At 40.3% G+C, this 16,240-nt stretch overlaps 2 protein-coding genes across 2 annotated transcripts in view; both read left to right on the forward strand.

Moving 5' to 3' along the window:
• ESPL1 (extra spindle pole bodies like 1, separase) overlaps positions 1 to 3,798 on the forward strand; it is a 57,201-nt gene extending 53,403 nt beyond the window's left edge. Inside the window, exons 30-31 of the mRNA XM_058174163.1 lie at positions 604 to 762; positions 1,052 to 3,798. Coding sequence (XP_058030146.1) covers positions 604 to 762; positions 1,052 to 1,253 — 361 coding nt within the window. The 3' untranslated portion in view covers positions 1,254 to 3,798. The remainder of the gene's footprint in view (positions 1 to 603; positions 763 to 1,051) is intronic.
• On the forward strand, positions 3,792 to 15,315 carry PFDN5 (prefoldin subunit 5). The gene is made up of 6 exons (XM_058174172.1): positions 3,792 to 3,948; positions 8,679 to 8,781; positions 10,661 to 10,692; positions 12,432 to 12,506; positions 14,673 to 14,778; positions 14,906 to 15,315. Exons 1-6 carry the CDS (start codon positions 3,877 to 3,879, stop codon positions 14,983 to 14,985), a joined length of 468 nt encoding a protein of 155 aa, XP_058030155.1. The 5' UTR covers positions 3,792 to 3,876; the 3' UTR covers positions 14,986 to 15,315.
• The last annotated feature ends 925 nt before the right edge of the window (positions 15,316 to 16,240 follow it).

The following is a 16,240-nucleotide window of genomic DNA, read 5'->3' on the forward strand; positions in this document are numbered from 1 at the left end:
AGTTTTCATACAACATCTTATTTCAATGCAGTGGTATTTATGTAATCTATTATTTAGGTACCTTAGAGTATTAAATGTAAATGACAAAGACAAAATAGATAGTCAGTAGTAATCACAGCTTTGAATATTAATATTGCAAGCATTATTATTGGACTTTTTCTTCAAAATTAAATATAACATTGAAAATGAAATGAAAGATTCAAGAAAGAACACATATCGAAGAATTTGTTTTGCAGCAGATTTCGGTCTAGGCTAAATTATTTGATATTAAAATTTCCAATGTATTGTTCCATTGTATGTGTGTATGAATATGGATTTTTTATATGTTAATAAAGGAAAAATGAATGAAAAAAACACCTGCTAGAAGCAAACTTCTCACTCCCTTTTGCTCTGGATAAGTTGAGCAAAAGAGGAGATGCAGCCTTCTAATATGTGATTGAGAAGCCAGCATTTTAAAAGATTTTCTGTTTTTAGTTTCTGGTGGAAGGTATATTATTTAACATTTAGATCTGCAAATGAATGGGAAACAGAGATAATCAAGAAATTGCACAATGGGAATCTGCCAGATTTTTTGAGATGTCATTTTTATTTCCCTTCTTTTAGCTATGCTGGTCACGGGGCAGGCGCACGCTTTGTGGATTCCATCTTAAAAATGGATTGCAGAGCTGTGGCTTTTCTTTTTGGCTGCAGCAGTGCTGCTCTAGCTGTACAGGGCAACTTGGAGGGAACTGGTGCTATCCTCAAGTTCATCATGGCAGGATGGTAAGTTGCTAAAACATAGTCAATCATCATGGTAATTGCCCAGAATCATAGTTCCTAAATCCTGATATACTGACTTCCAAGCTATGATGGGAAGCCAATACAAAGAAATCTTCGTTATCCTAAAGCTTCAGGAGCAAAGTGACATCATCCAACATGGAATGCTTGTACAAGCCTAAGTATTACTCAAGCAAACCTTTTGCTCTGTTTTGCCTACCAATTGATGTATCCAGGATTCTGTTATAAACATGACTTGTGCTCACATATTTCTTTCCCCTCCCTTGTTTTCCAGTCCCCTGGTGCTGGGTAACCTCTGGGATGTAACAGATCGAGATATTGATCGCTATATGCAGGCACTTCTGAACAACTGGCTCAAGGCAGGTTCTGGAACCCCTTTGCTACAGTACATCATTGAATCCCGCCAGGCTCCCAAGCTCAGATACATGATTGGAGCTGCTCCAGTTGCATATGGCTTACCAGTATACCTGAAATAGAAAACTCAACAAAACATGAGGAAAGGGGGTTGAATGAATTTATTATTAAATTTTGAACTGCCTTAAGTATAGATTGTGTTTAATTGTGTTTCAAGAGAAAAGAGAAACATTTAATTTATGCTAATATATTTGGTCAGTCTGCCTTACCTTTTAATTGTAGCAGGCGTGCATTAGTTCTTATAGAAGAACCTATGTAAGCTGCTATCTTTTGAAATATGTATCACATTTGTACAGAGTAAACGTTCAACAATTATTGTAAGTTATTCTTAAATCGTATTTTTATTTTAATGTTTCAAAACCTCAATAAAGGTTAAAAGCAAATAACATCTATGTATTTGTTGTTAGTTGCAAAATCGTGTCCGACCCATCGCAACTCCATGGACAATGTTCCTCCAGGCCTTCCTTACCATCCTCTGGAGTCCATTTAAGTTCACACCAACTGCTTCAGTGACTCCATCCAGCCACTTCGTTCTCTGTCATCCCTTTCTTCTTTTGCCCTCAATCTTTCCCAGCATTAGGCTCTTCTCTAGTGAATCCTTCCTTCTCATTAGGTGGCCAAAGTATTTGAGTTTCATCTTCAGGATCTGGCCTCCTAAAGAGCAGTCAGGGTTGATCTCTTCTAGGACTGACTGGTTTGATCGCCTTGCAGTCCAAGGGACTTGCAGGAGTCAGCGTTCAAAGGCCTAAATTCTTTGGCGCTCAGCCCTTATGGTCCAAACATCTGTGTATACATGCAGACAATCCTGAACCTGGAGCAGGGGATATGTTCAAGTCTTGACTGAGGATGTTTGAGCTGACTTGTCTAGGCTTAAGTGACTGGGCTAATATGGGAAATAGGTAACAGTCCTGTCAGACTTTGTATTCCAACTTTCAGCAACCCCAATCAGTATAGCCATTCATTAGGGATGCTTGGGAAAGCATGCAATTTAAAATATTTGTATTCTACTAGACAATGTATACACCCCTCCTTGGAATTTTAGTTCTAGCTTTATAAAAATTATAAATTAGATAAGAGCTTGTTGGCAGCATACTTGAAAGTTGCTGCTAGTAAATGACTTGGTAAAAAAAGCTGCACAATTGTATTGTGTACAGTTTCTATATTTTGTTTTGGCATTTTAGCCCCAAAATTTCTTTTTTATGTGCTGATTAAGCAAGATTTGAGTATATGAGCAACATATACCCAGAACTGGATAAATTATTTACCATAACATGGGAAATAAACTCTTTCCTGTTTGATCTCCAGCCTCTGATTTAAATTTCCAGAGGCTATGACATGGAATGTGGAGAGCAACTTTGGTTGTTATAAAGTTCTGTTTTTGCACTGAGAAACTCTTGTTTTGATCTTAGGGAGACTTCATGTTCAGGGATGTCAATAGATGTAATCTCTGTGCATACGCAGTAGAAGGAGACAACCCTCTCAAATCCAAATCCTAATAAGCTGCATTCTTGAATCAATTGTTTCCTCTACAGCTCAGATTCAAAAAGGAGATATTTAGTAAATCAGATAATTTTGTATTCACTTTTAGTCAGTACTTCAAAGGCACAGGTTACTTTCTAAAGCAATCTTAAATCAGTTTTACCCAGTTTGGTGTGCCTCAGTCAGCTACATTGCATCAGATGAGTTACTTGGTTGATCAGGAGAACAGTAGTTGAAGTCATAGTATATCTGGAGGGGACTATAGAGGACGTACTTGTAATATAGCACAGGAGGAATTCTGGGAGTTGAAGTCCACACATCTTCAAGTGGTCAAAGTTGAGAAACACTAACCAGTAAATGAGTAAGCAGACTGAGGCTGCGGTTAGACGCCGCGATGCAATGAAGACCTCAGATGCCCTCCAGATGCATGGGACTGCTCTTTGCGTCATCCCCAACCAATGGGGATGGTGTCTTGAGAACTTGTGGGTGGTGTTAGATCAATATGGTAGCTTTGGGAGGGGGCAGCAGGGGACTCAATTAACCTGATAGGGAAAGTTCAAATATAAAAGTGAGCACGAATCATTTCAATCACTCATAATAGAGCTAGAAGGGACCTTGGAAGTAGTCCAACCCCTTGCTCAAACAGAAGACCCTATGTCATTTCAGACAGATGGCTGTCCAGCTCTTTCATAAAAGCCTTCAGTGTTGGAGCACCCAGAACTTCTGAAGGCAAGCTGTCCTCTCTGTTAGGAAGTTTCTCCTTAATTCCAGGTCGCTTCTCTCCTTGATCAGTATCCATCCATTGTTTCTAGTCCTGCCTTCTGGTGCTTTGGAAAATAAGTTGACCCCTTCTTCTTTGTGCCAATCTCTCAAATGCCGGAATACTCTTTTATATTTGCACAGTCCAAAGAAACCAAACGGAGTTCCGATTTTTATTTAATATAGATCTGATCATCTGGACGCGTTTAGTGCATTTTTTTTTCATACATTGGTAAGGACGCTTCCGCCTTCTTAAGAAGGATGGGGGGCGGGGCGTCCCGAGCCGTAAGCGTCTTTCTATTGGCTGGCCTGGGCGGCCCTTTCGATTGGCTGTGAGTCACAAAGGGCCCCTTGATCATAGACTGCAAACAGCTAGAGCGAACACTACTGTCCTCCCGAGGTGGCGTCCGCGGAGGGATCTTTCTCTCTCGGTCTCCGCCTCCTAAGATGGCGCAGCAGGTGAACATCGCGGAGCTCTCCCTGCCGCAGCTGGAAGTGTTGAAAACCCAGCTGGATCAGGTGAGAAAGCGGAGGGTGGGCACAGGCGAGTAAGGGTCGCTGGTCATCGCGGCTGCCGGTCCAGAAGTGTGTGGGGGTGGGGGGTGACGGGCGCTTGGTCAGCTCGGCGGGTGGGATTATGGGAGGGGGTCCTTTCGACACCTAGATCGGGGTGGTGGGGATGGGGGTTTCCTCCATTTGGCCTTCGGAAGCCAAGGGATGGGGGAAGGAGGTGAGAGTTGGGAGTCAAACGTCCTGGAAGGCGGCCGGTTGGGGTGGATGCTCATGCTGAGCCCGCCTATTCGAAAGAAAGAAAGGGAAGGAGAAAAGGAAGAGAGAGAGAGAGAGAGAGGAAAAAGAAAGGGAAGGAGAAAAGAAAGAAAGGGAAGGAGAAAAGAAGGAAGGAAATGAGAGAGAGAAAAAAAGAAAAGAAAGAAAGGGAAAGAGAAAAGAAGGGAGAGAGAGAGAGAAAAGAAAGAGAAAAGAAAGAAAGGGAAGGAGGAAGGAAGGAAGAGAGAGAGAGAGAGAGAAAGAAAGAGAGGAAAAAGAAAGAAAGAAAGAAAGCCCATTGAACTTGCCATCTCCCCCAGATAAGCGTGAGTAAGGCTGCAGCCATCATGACTTTCTTTGAATCTGAAGTGAATAAAAGAGGAGAAGGAAAGGAAGGCAACCTTTTAGCCCGGTAATTGCTGCCTGCAATTTGGCAGTTCGATCCTGACTGGCTCAAGGTTGACTCAACCTTCCATCCTTCCAAAAGTGGGTAAAATGAGGAGCCAGATTGTTGGGGGGCAATAGGCTGACTCTGTAAATCGCTCAGAGAGCGCTGTAGAGCACTGTGAAGTGGTACAGTTTATAAGTCTAAGTGCAATAGCATAATAGGATTTTGCCTGTGGCATCACAGACCATTGTTTGGCCCCAGCGGTCTTTGTCTTCTAACGTTCACTGTTAGGTTCTGCCCTTTAAGACTTCAAGATGCAACCCAGAGACTCAGAGAGGTACCAGTTAAGTCCTCAACTTACTGCCATAATTGAGGTCTAAAATTTCGGGCGCTAAGGGAGACATTTGTTAAGTGAGTTTTGCCCGCTATTGTACGACTCTTCTTGCCACATTTCTTAAGGGAATCGCTGCAGTTCTTAAATTAGTAACCTGATTGTTAAGTGACCCTGATTCCCCCCCCCCATTGGTTTTGCTTGCCAGAAGGTTGCCATAGGGGATCACATGACCCTGGGACATTTGCGACCATCATAAATGGGAGTCCGTTGCCAAGCATCCGAATGTAAATCACATGACCATGGGGATGCGGCAATGGAGACAACCATTGCATGCCACAACACCCTGTGAGTTTCTGGGAGCTGCTAATACAGGTAGTCCTCGACTTAACTACAGTTCATGTAATGACCTTTGAAAGTTACAATGGCACTGAAAAAAATTATTTATGACTACACTTGACCATTGGTGTGTCCCCATGGTCACGTAATTTACATTTGAATGCTTGACAACAGATTCACATTTATGACGGTTGCAATGTCCCGGGGTCCTGTGATTCCTCTTTTGCAACCTTCTGGCAAGCAAAATCATTGGGGAAGTCAGATTCACTTAACAACTGTTACTAATTTAAGAACTGCAGTGATTCCCTTAATAAATGTGGCAAGAAGAGTCGTACAATGGGGCGAAATACTGGCTTCAATTGTGGCCATAAGTTGAGAACTACCTTTGTACCTCTTGAGTCTCCAGGTTGTATCTTCAAGTATGAACCTCAGGAATTGGCCAACTCGTAGATAGGTAGTTTTTAAATGGAAATAGGTATGAGTATATAGGAGTATGAAAGTGACCTACCTAGATGTTCTCCAGCTTTGGTTTTTATATGGTATGCTAGGCAACCCCTTGCTCCATCAATCCTTTAAAAACTTAGTATGTTGTCTTGGAAATGCCTTGCTTAATTCAACTGTTTGGGGTCACTATGCTTTGCTTTCCTCTCTTTCCCCCAAAAATGTACATTAAATTGTGTGGTGAGTTTTGGTAAATTTGTCACTTAATTTCAGATGCCATAGGAAGATCAGGTAGAAATCATGTCTCTCCTCTTCTCAAAATGAGTATCCTAAATAATTTCCCCTCTCCACAAATAGTTTTATATAATACTTTAATATTTGGAGTGCTTTACCCTGAATATTTTCTCCATCATTCCTGCAATATTTCAATATAAAGGCCAAGCACATTTTCTCTTTCTGTTACTGTAACTAACAAAGTTACATTTAATTTAACAAATTAACAAATTAATAAATTAAATTAACAAAGTTAATTTTAATTCAAAAGGTATGGTTGCTCTTGCTTTAAGAGACTTGTAATTCACAATCTCCTGTTTAACAATCCATCCATTCTTGTTAAATGTGAAAAACGGATTCAAAAATATGTTTAACGTGGAACTGGAAGGGATGGTGTATTATTTGTGAATGTCACTGACTTAAATGACATCCACAAATATAGGATGGAAAACTGGAAATCTCAAGCCTTCTCTTTCCCCGCAGCCTTCTTGTTTTTTAAATGCTGGTTCTGTCTCCTTTAGGTTAGCAACTTGACAGTTGGTTTGGTTTCATTCTTTTCCGAGGGGGGAGGGGGAGAGGGGGTGGTTCACATAGTATCCTTCCACCAACCCTTTGTGTGCGAGACAGGGGACTCTTTGCTGTGTTTCTAGACATTAAAAGATTTTTAAGATATAAGGGGAATTAAGTTTCATAATCTGGGGCATGTAGTTTAGAGGCTTTTGACTAGAGCCCTCAGCACTACGTCCCATCCTTGTGATAGACCAACCTCATCGGGCAGGAAAAGAAGGAGAAAGGGAATGGGAAAACTATAATACATGTAGTCCTCAACTTACGACCACAAATGAACCCAATGTTTCTGTTGCCAAGTGAGAAATTTGTTAAGTGAGCTTTGTCTCATTTTACGACTGTCCTTACTGCATTTGTCACTGCCGTTCTTAAATTAGCAACACAGTAGTTAAGTGAATCTGATTTCTCCATTGATTTTTGCTTGTTAGAAGATTGCAAAAGGGGATCACTGGGACACTGCGACCGTCATAAATGTGAGTCAGGTATCAAGCACCCGAATCGAAATCACATGACCATGGGTTGCTTGTCAGAAGGTCGCAAAAGCGGATCACATGACCCTGGGACACTGCAACCGTCAAATATGAACCGGTTGCCAAGCATCTGGATTTTGATCGCATGACGTTGGGGATGCTGCAACGGTCATAAGTGTGAAAAATGGTCATAAGTCACTTTTTTCAGTGGCTTTCTAACTTTGAACGGTCACTAAATGAACTGTTGTAAATTGAAGACCCACCTGTAATTCTTTTGGACTTGAGATATTAACATATAAAGCTTCCCTACTAAAGATGTAAGTATGGCGTTCCCTTGATCAAAATCAGCAACCAAACGAACAGACAAGAAACCAAACAAAATGAATACATTTGAAATAATAGAAAATATATGTAGCTTGGGTTGTAGATTTGGGCAGTGGTTTGTTCTCCGAGCTTGCCATTTAGTTCTTGAGCATTTTGTTACCAGACTAGGTAACAACTTCAGCGGGACTTTGCATGAAGTATCTTGTTCCGTTTCTCTTTCGTTTATATAGGTCTTGTGTGGTGGTGCTGTCAGTTGGTCACATGACTGGCTGTTTGCATAGCACAAAATTAACTGGTGAGGTGATTGGTTCCGTCGTTGAATGGTATTGTTATCTCTTAAATTAATGCCTACGGAATATAGAGGAGGACAGGAAAGAGAAATTCATGCAAGATTAAAATGAGTGAGGCTAGTAGTGGTTAATTCTGTTGTTTGGCGCTTCTAAGTGCCTTGTGTGTAAAGGATCCAGCTGGAAAGTATATTTTAATTGGATATGTTGTGAATAAATTAAATTTAATTCTTGGGATTAAGTCCCCATTCTAGTTTTCCTAAGAATCCCAGGACTATAGTTTTGATTTTTAAAGTCTATGTTCTCCTACTTTAAGGGGAAAAAAAGATAACTGCTTCATATGATAATCTTATATAGTTTAATTGTACACTAGTTATAGAAGATGGCAAAAATTTATGCAGTAAGAATTTGAGCCAACTTTTGTCACTCATTCCCTGTGCGTCCTATTATTCTTTAAATGATACGTTTCAATTCACTAACGAAGTCCTTAAGGAATCAGATGCTTTTATTTTCATTGCTCAGTGTTAAGGCAATCTTGGGATAAACATTAGATGTTCTTGTAATCCCTTTCAAATGTTGCTGAATTACAGTTTACAACATTGTTCAACATCAACAATGTGGTTGGAAATTTTAACAACTTCAGAAAAGCCACAGATTCTCCACCCTAATTAGGACACTATGCTGCCGCACATGGAAATGCTTGTAGTCCAGTTCTTTCCAAATGGTTGTATGTTGAAAAAAGCTAAAATATTTCATTGGGGGAAAGAGGAAATTGTGGTTAATGACCACTCTTCTGAACTATATAGCCCTAACATCTCCATCATATTCTTGCAATGTTATCTGCTAGCTGGTGTCAGTTTGTCATAAAAAGATGATAATTTTTTTTGATGAGAACAAAACAGACACGTTTAAATAAAATAATTGCCTCATCTCTCAATGCACTAAATAGTAGTGACAAAATTTTCTAAGACTGTTTTAGAATGTCTAATCCAGCAATTGTTTGGAAGCTGATAGTGTGGCCTTCATTGCTGAACTCTTGAGTTTTATTTATTTTTTTCCAGGAAGTTGAATTCCTTTCTTCGTCCATTGCACAACTTAAGGTGGTACAGACAAAATATGTGGAAGCAAAGGACTGTCTGAATGTATTAAATAAAAGTAACGAAGGCAAGTAATAACTCCCTTTTTAAAATCTCTTTCTTTTGTAGCCTTGGCTCAATCTTGAAAATGTGCTTGAATTTTTTTATGGGAAACCTCTGGTTTTGCCAAACTGTAATTCCTAACATTCCTCCTTATTGACTGTGCTGGCTAATGCTGGGATGAGTTTTACACCTGCCAGGCCAGAGGGTTTCCCAACTGTCTTTATGACCTAATGAGATTCTGTACCTAAAGGAGGCTAGGCTTGCAACGCAATTCTACATATATCTTCTGAGAAGCCTTTACTCACTTAAGTTTTAGATAAATGGGTGAAAGATTGCAGCCTTGTAAGTTTGAGAATAGAATTAGTACTGGTCCTCAGCTCCTCTTGTCTAGAAGATTCTTCTCTGTTTTGATTATAAAGTTACATTTTAGGGGTTATGTAAGGTAAAGGTAAAGGTTCCCCTTGCACATATGTGCTAGTCGTTCCCAACTCTAGGGGGCACTGCTCATCTCCATTTCAAAGGCGAAGAGCCAGCGCTGTCCGAAGACATCTCCGTGGTCATTTGGCTGGCATGACTAAACACCAAAGGCGCACGGAACGCTGTTACCTTTCCACCAAAGGTGATCCCTATTTTTCTACTTGCATTTTTTTTTAACATGCTTTCGAGTTGCTAGGTTGGGACAAGTAATGGGAGCTCACCCCGTTTCGCGACATTAGGGATTTGAACCCCTGAACTGCCGACCTTTTGATCAACAAGCTCAGTGACTTAGCCACTGAACCACTGCATCCCGCTAGGGGTCATCTGGTTTGAGGTTATTCATCTGTGATTTAAATAATTGAGAACTGGAAAAATAATATAAAATCTGCTAAATCTGATCCCTGCTACTGACCTACAGTACATACCAACTTTAAACCAAGTATTTTCACTCCTTAATTTTTCTTCATGATGAAAGAAAAGAGAACACAAGAAATTAGAAACCAGTATGTTTGATATTCTAAAATAATGTTTCTTAAACCATTTTTCCTCGGGACCCCTTCCCACTTCCTTCACAAATTGTCAAGGGCCCCTAAAGAGCTGTATTGCTTCTCATGATCGTTTGGGATTTTAATATAACATGGCCAGGAAATGTATTTTCATGGAGGCAGGAATGGTTTTGAGGGTGGTTCTCAAAACCATCCCTGTGGTTCTAGTATCACACCTTAAACACTACTCAAAAGGAACTCAGCAATAGTTTCTGTGTCTCAGATTCTTTAACAAAAAATTATTCTGAATTCAATTGAACTATTTCTGAAATACTTTTACATATCAGTTCTGCTGATCGGGAGAATAGTTCTAGGTATTTCCCCCTTATTTATTTTTCTATTCTATATCACTTCACTTGCGCTTCACAGTGCAATTAGTAAAATAGTAAGTGCCATGTAAAACAGACAATACCCTTTATGTTAACATGACCCAAGTATTTCCAAAATATTCAGATTTTATGATGCTGTTGAAATGACAGTAACATCAGTGTTAGCTAAACACCTGAGATGAGGACATTCATTCTATTTATTGGGGCATAGGTGAGATGGCATTCCAATGGATCTTCACATGATGGACAGTTTCTAATGGTCTCAGCAGTAGAAGCTGAGGAAAAATCGCCCTTAGCTGACCTTAATATCTATATTAATAAATCCTGAAGGTGTCCTTCTTTGAGTGTTATGGTTCTAAACAATTTATGACCTTTACATAACAATTACCAACAGTTTAGATCATATTAGAACTACATGTTGCCAGCTAGCATTTGTTTAATATGGTATATGGGCTGTTCTAGCTGCTATATTCTACATTAGTTATAGTTTGTCCTTTTATAGGGTAGCCTTATCTAGAACACATTGCCAAACCTTTTTTTCTCCTCTGCTTAGGTAAAGAGCTACTGGTTCCACTCTCCAGCTCTGTATCCTTTTTACAAAATAATAATATCCTGGAACAGCTTCCACTTTTTAACTTTTTCTTCCTCAGATGTATAGTAATTTGTAGTTATTCTAATAATTTGACAGTGGGATTAAACAATCAAACAGTTTACAGTTTAGTGAATTACTATTATTTCAGTGAGACCAAATGTGTTTTGCCACTTCTTAAAGAGAAACACTGTTTACACAGGCTAGCTATTCTGTCATCATTTCTGATGAGAGTAAATCTAGAAGCAAACCTTGGAAGCAGTAGACTTTTATAAATTGGGCTCAGTTGGAGGTTTTGGGAGGGAGGGAGGGAGGGAAGGAAGGACGGAAGGAAGGAAGGTCTAATCAAAGTTAATAAGAAATGATAATCCCTTCAGGATAATGCCATACTTTTCAGCAGAAAGCAGTTGATATGTTTGTATGACATATTGGTTGCAGTTTATGATGAAGCATCATGTGTGAACCATTGCTTTGTATGGCTCTGTAGTATGCTTTCTGTTGTGACTTCTACCAGTGGCTCAACTGAAAAACAGAAAAAATTGCTTCTATCACAACTGAAAGTGTAACCTGATGACACACTAATGGTACTTTCAGAAGTCTCAGAACCTTATGCTGTAGAAGTTCCATTTTAAGTATTGATAAACTGTCTTTGTACACAAAATTGCAGCACTTTGAAGCGATCATATAACAACACCCAAAACTGTACCAAGAGAAGAGGAAGAGAAAGTACCTTAGGGTACTCTGTTGTAGTGCAGCCTCTAATTCCTACATTACATCAAACTTCCCACTAAGAAAATAATAGAAAATAGCCGAGAACTGTCTCTTATTTCTGTGTTTCTAATTCAAGTTCTGAAAGAGAAAAATCTGTTTTTTTAAGGGGGAGAGGCATCTTTTCCTTCAGCTCATGTTGTATTCGTATAAATGAATTTCCTCCTGCAGCCTTCTGTTAAATGATATTTTTGCAGATTAGTTCTGTACTTATGATTTGGATGGAACCATTGTGACTTACCTTGATTATAACATTTTGGATTTTTAAGACACTAGAGAAGCAAAAGAAATTTTTAATATGGAACCACATAGGTTACACAAATATAAACCCTTAAGAATCTCCTGTTTTCTAACATTGGAGAGCACTAGTATTGTGTCCTTTACTTAGAGCAGGGGTGTCAAACTCGCGACTTTTTTCCCCTTTGCTAAAATGGAGATGGGTCTCGCCAGCGTGTGACGCATCCAGCCCATGGGCTACAAGTTTGACACCCCTGACTTAGAGAGCTACAAAGATATGCCTTGTTTTAGGTTTTCTCAATGCATAGCACAGGTGGGGATCTCTGGCTCAATTAAAAGATAAGTGTGAGCTTAGATCTCCCCTACTTAAAGGGGAGACAACCAGGAAATACCAGGCTGGTATAAAGTCGTCTCATGGAACTATTAACGTAAATCAGCCAAAACTAAAGCTCCAAACAATTCCAAAGGTACTCATAACTCTTATTGTTTTGCAATTTTTATTTTATTTAGCGAAGAAATACTGATGCCATGTTTTATAATATTACTTCAGCTATTATAACGATTCCATCCAATATTGTTTCTTCATCAGCATGAGGGTTATGATCTAGCAACTTTTTTATTTTCTCTAATGGGGGATTTTCTCTTTGGACTAGAAATTTAATGCTTTTTTCCTTTTGATTGTGTTTGATTCTTCCGAGCTCTTGTGCTTTTCCTTAACCTTTCTTTACAGATGTATGTTCCTGGGAAGCTTTCCGATGGGAGCCATGTATTGTTAGATGTAGGGACAGGTTACTATGTAGAAAAGGTAAGACATTTATCATTTCTCTGACGCTGGTGTTGAAGGACCGGCACAATTCCAAGGAGGCAACAATTTTTAATTTAACATCACAGGAAATGCAGAAATCTGATCTTCCACCATAAAGGCACAGTTGTACAGGAAGTCCTCGACTTACAACTGTAATTGAGCATTGGATTATTGTTAGAAACCGGACCTCAATCAGCAGTCATTAAGTAAACACTGCAGTTGTTAAGCAAATCCATTTTCCACAATGAGCATTTATTGCCAGAAACTGAAAGTGTTGGAAACCAACAAAAATTGTCATTAAGTGCAGTTACATCGCTAGAAGGTGCTGCAAATGGCCATAAAGCTGAGCTGGTTGCCAAGTACCCAAAATATGACCATGTGACCAGGAGCTGCGGCTGTTGCACCTTCAAAAACACATTGTAAATACCTCTGGGAAGTTCTGTCATAACTTTAAACAGTTATTAAACAGCCGGTCATAAATTGAGGATGATCTGTATTTGTGAAGATTTTCAGCCTGGAGACAGCTCCTCTTGGCATTTTTTGTAGCTTTTTTTCAATTTGCCAAATTGAACAGATTTTAGTATTTATCATCCTGGTAAAGTGAGATCACGATTCAGGCTTTCCTAACATGATGTCTGATAAGGCAAATAAACAAGCCCACCACCACATTGATGGAATCTACTCTTTTGCCAGTCTTCCACAGCTTGAACTCACATTGGGCCTGAATTGTTTTGTAGTTGAATCTCTCTCTTCCGATTTTGTAAATTGTACTCTATTGATTATACATTACCTCATGAATCTCTGAGCTGCTTTTATGTGCAACTATGAGTCCCCTCCCCGCTTGCCTTTGAGCCAGAGGCTTTAAAAGCATGGGCCCCTATTTGTGTGGACCCATGAATAGGAAGCTCTTAGGAAGAAGGGGTCACTGTGGCTCACGTGGTAAGTTGCTGAGCTTGCGCTTTGCTGAGGTCAGCAGCTCAGCAGTTCGATTCCCGAGAGCGAATAAACCGCGTAGAGACAGGAAAGGAGCCTCCCCCGATTGCCTACTGGCATTCAGGAATCCCACAGGTAAGATCGCACTGCCTGAAAAAGTTCCTTTCAGAGGCAGGCAGTGTTATGTCTTGCCCGCTCTCACCGCAGCCGGGGCCTTCTTATCTGCTTCCGAACGCTGAGGAATGTCCTAGTATGCCTCCCGGCCCCAGCCCTGGCTCCATGCCCAGACAAGCTGAGGAGGAGGAAGCACCTCCCGGCCCCAGCCCTGGCTCCATGCCCAGGCAAACAGAGCAACTAGACCCCTCCCCCTCCCCCACAGCATGTGAGCCTGAGGGAGGTCAATTACCAACAGCTGCCGACTGGAGTGACCCTTGCTTCAGAAGAATTGATAGGCGGTGGCGTCAGAAGGAAGGGAGGGGCAGGCCTGGATAAGTGCTGAGTCATGGAGCCACACCCCATGGCCTATATAAAGGATCTGCTTTCTGGCATTCTCTGAGTCAGGCAAAGTCTAAACATATCTTGCTGAAGTCACTTTCTGGTCTCCTGCCTGCCTTGAGGACTTTGCTAGGACTTTGGCAGAGCTGCAGAGGCACGCCTGATTCGGATTTCCCTGACCCGGCTGTCAGCGGAGGAGTGGGACACGACAGGCAGCCGCTTCCGTGATCCCTGGCTAACACACTAAATAAATAAGTAAATCTTAGGACGCCTCTGGTCTGATTTTAGACAGGTTGTGAAAAAAGGCACATTTCTTGAGAATGTGTAAGGTGCAATAAAAGCCATCAGAATTAACAGAGAATTCTAATCTTGGCAGAAATAGCCACATTTAAATAGTCTTTTCATTTCGTTCATTTTTATATGTCTATATATGCCACCAAAGTATATTGCTGCTGATCCCAGCTGATCCCATCCCATTTCCATTATATACAAGGGGAGGTGGTAAAAGGGATCGAAGATGGGCCATTTAGCATTCTCTGAACCTTCCAGAAAACACCCAGTTCTGCCCGCTGTTGACTGAAAAAATACTAGCCAAAATCTGATTGGGAAAATCATCCAAATTAATCAATGAATTTGGATTTGTCACAGTAGCAGTTGCAAGGTGCTAGGTGGGCATTCTCAGTTGACAAAGCCATTTGATTGTAAACAGTGGAGTAACAACGCCTTTGATCTTGGCAGACAGTGGATGAAGCTAGAGACTTCTTCAAGAGGAAGATTGATTTCCTGACAAAGCAAATAGAGAAAATCCAGCCAGCATTGCAGGAGAAGCATGCAATGAAACAAGGTAGGCCTTAGCAGCAGGCAAAAACTGAACAGTGCAAAAACTGTAAATATAACTCCGATTGATTCTGATTATCGAAATCACTGCTCAAATGCTTTCCTGACTCAGTTTGGTTTCTTTTCTTTTACAGCTGTAATAGAAATGATGAACCAAAAGATTCAGCAACTGACAGCAGCAGGGGCATCACAAATGTTGCCAACAAAGGCCTAGCAAAGATGACTCCCTTGCCCACCTATTATTTTGTGATGGTCAAAACATCTGGAGGGAAGCAGCATTCCTGCTGCATGCAGCTGAAAGGGGAGGGTGGGAGGGTAAGGGGATGACAATTTTCTGTTATGTTAAAACAAATATGGGAATGTTTCTGTTTTGGGGAATGATAACATCTTGAGGACCACATCTGCTCAGCTTGTTGACTTTTCAGATGTTCTGTTATGTTACATTAGTTATGGCACCTGGAGGCCATCTTTCATAAGATGCCCAGTGAAATGCAATGCTTGTAAATGGAATTGTACAAAATAAATAGAACAAAGCAAGTAATAATTGCATATTGACTAATGCATTGCTGCCCAGAAAGCTCTATGGCCCACCTGATTTTGTTTTGTTAAGGTTCTTTTGATTTAAAAAAGATGGATGTAATCAATTTGAGTTACAACTTTAGTTTGAAGAATACTTCTAAATTTGGTTCAAGTCCTGAAGGTACTGTTGGAAAATAAAAGTTAAGAGAGACCTGCAGATCACTGCATTGTTTAGAAGCATTCCACCTATCAAGAAAAAAGGGGAAGGTATGCATCCATGATAGAGGACTAGAGAGAGGAGTAGGGCAGTGCTTATCAATCTGTGGTCTGTGGACCCCTGGTTGGGCGTGATGTCATCACGGGGGTCTGCAAGGGTTTGAAGAAATTTTATGATTTAAATCTTAAGTGCTGTTGTTGAGTTATTAAGAGTTAATTCATAACAAACACACTACTGTTTCAGGCTGAGATCGGTCATAGCCACTGGTAGTCCAAGTTAGCCTGGTTCTGTTTTTAGAATTATAATTCCATACTCAAAAGATGGAATACCTCAACTAGCAGATGCTTGTCAAAAATGGAACGCCACGCCGCATTTACAAGCTCTCCTGGAATCTCAGTTGGCCACTGTTAAAACGGGAATAAAGATACAGTTTTGATTCCTGAGAGGCCAGTCCAGGCCAGTGTTCTATTCCAGAGAGGTCTGGTGGATGTTCATTAAAAACCCTACAAGCAGAAAATAAGTACATCAACAACTCCATAAGCTGACTGTAGAACCTTCTGTCATTTATCCATCTCACAGCAGTTTTTGCTAATACTCCCCAGTCCTTTTTGGGTTAATCTTTCTTTGTCTCATTTTATTTATTAGTATTTTTTTCCTATCATTCCTTTATTACTTTTATAAATAATTCAAGGCAGTGAACGTACATAATACTCCTTCCTCCTATTTTTTGTAG

The sequence above is a fragment of the Ahaetulla prasina genome, chromosome 2 (genome assembly GCF_028640845.1).
Source record: "Ahaetulla prasina isolate Xishuangbanna chromosome 2, ASM2864084v1, whole genome shotgun sequence".
NCBI lineage: Eukaryota > Metazoa > Chordata > Lepidosauria > Squamata > Colubridae > Ahaetulla > Ahaetulla prasina.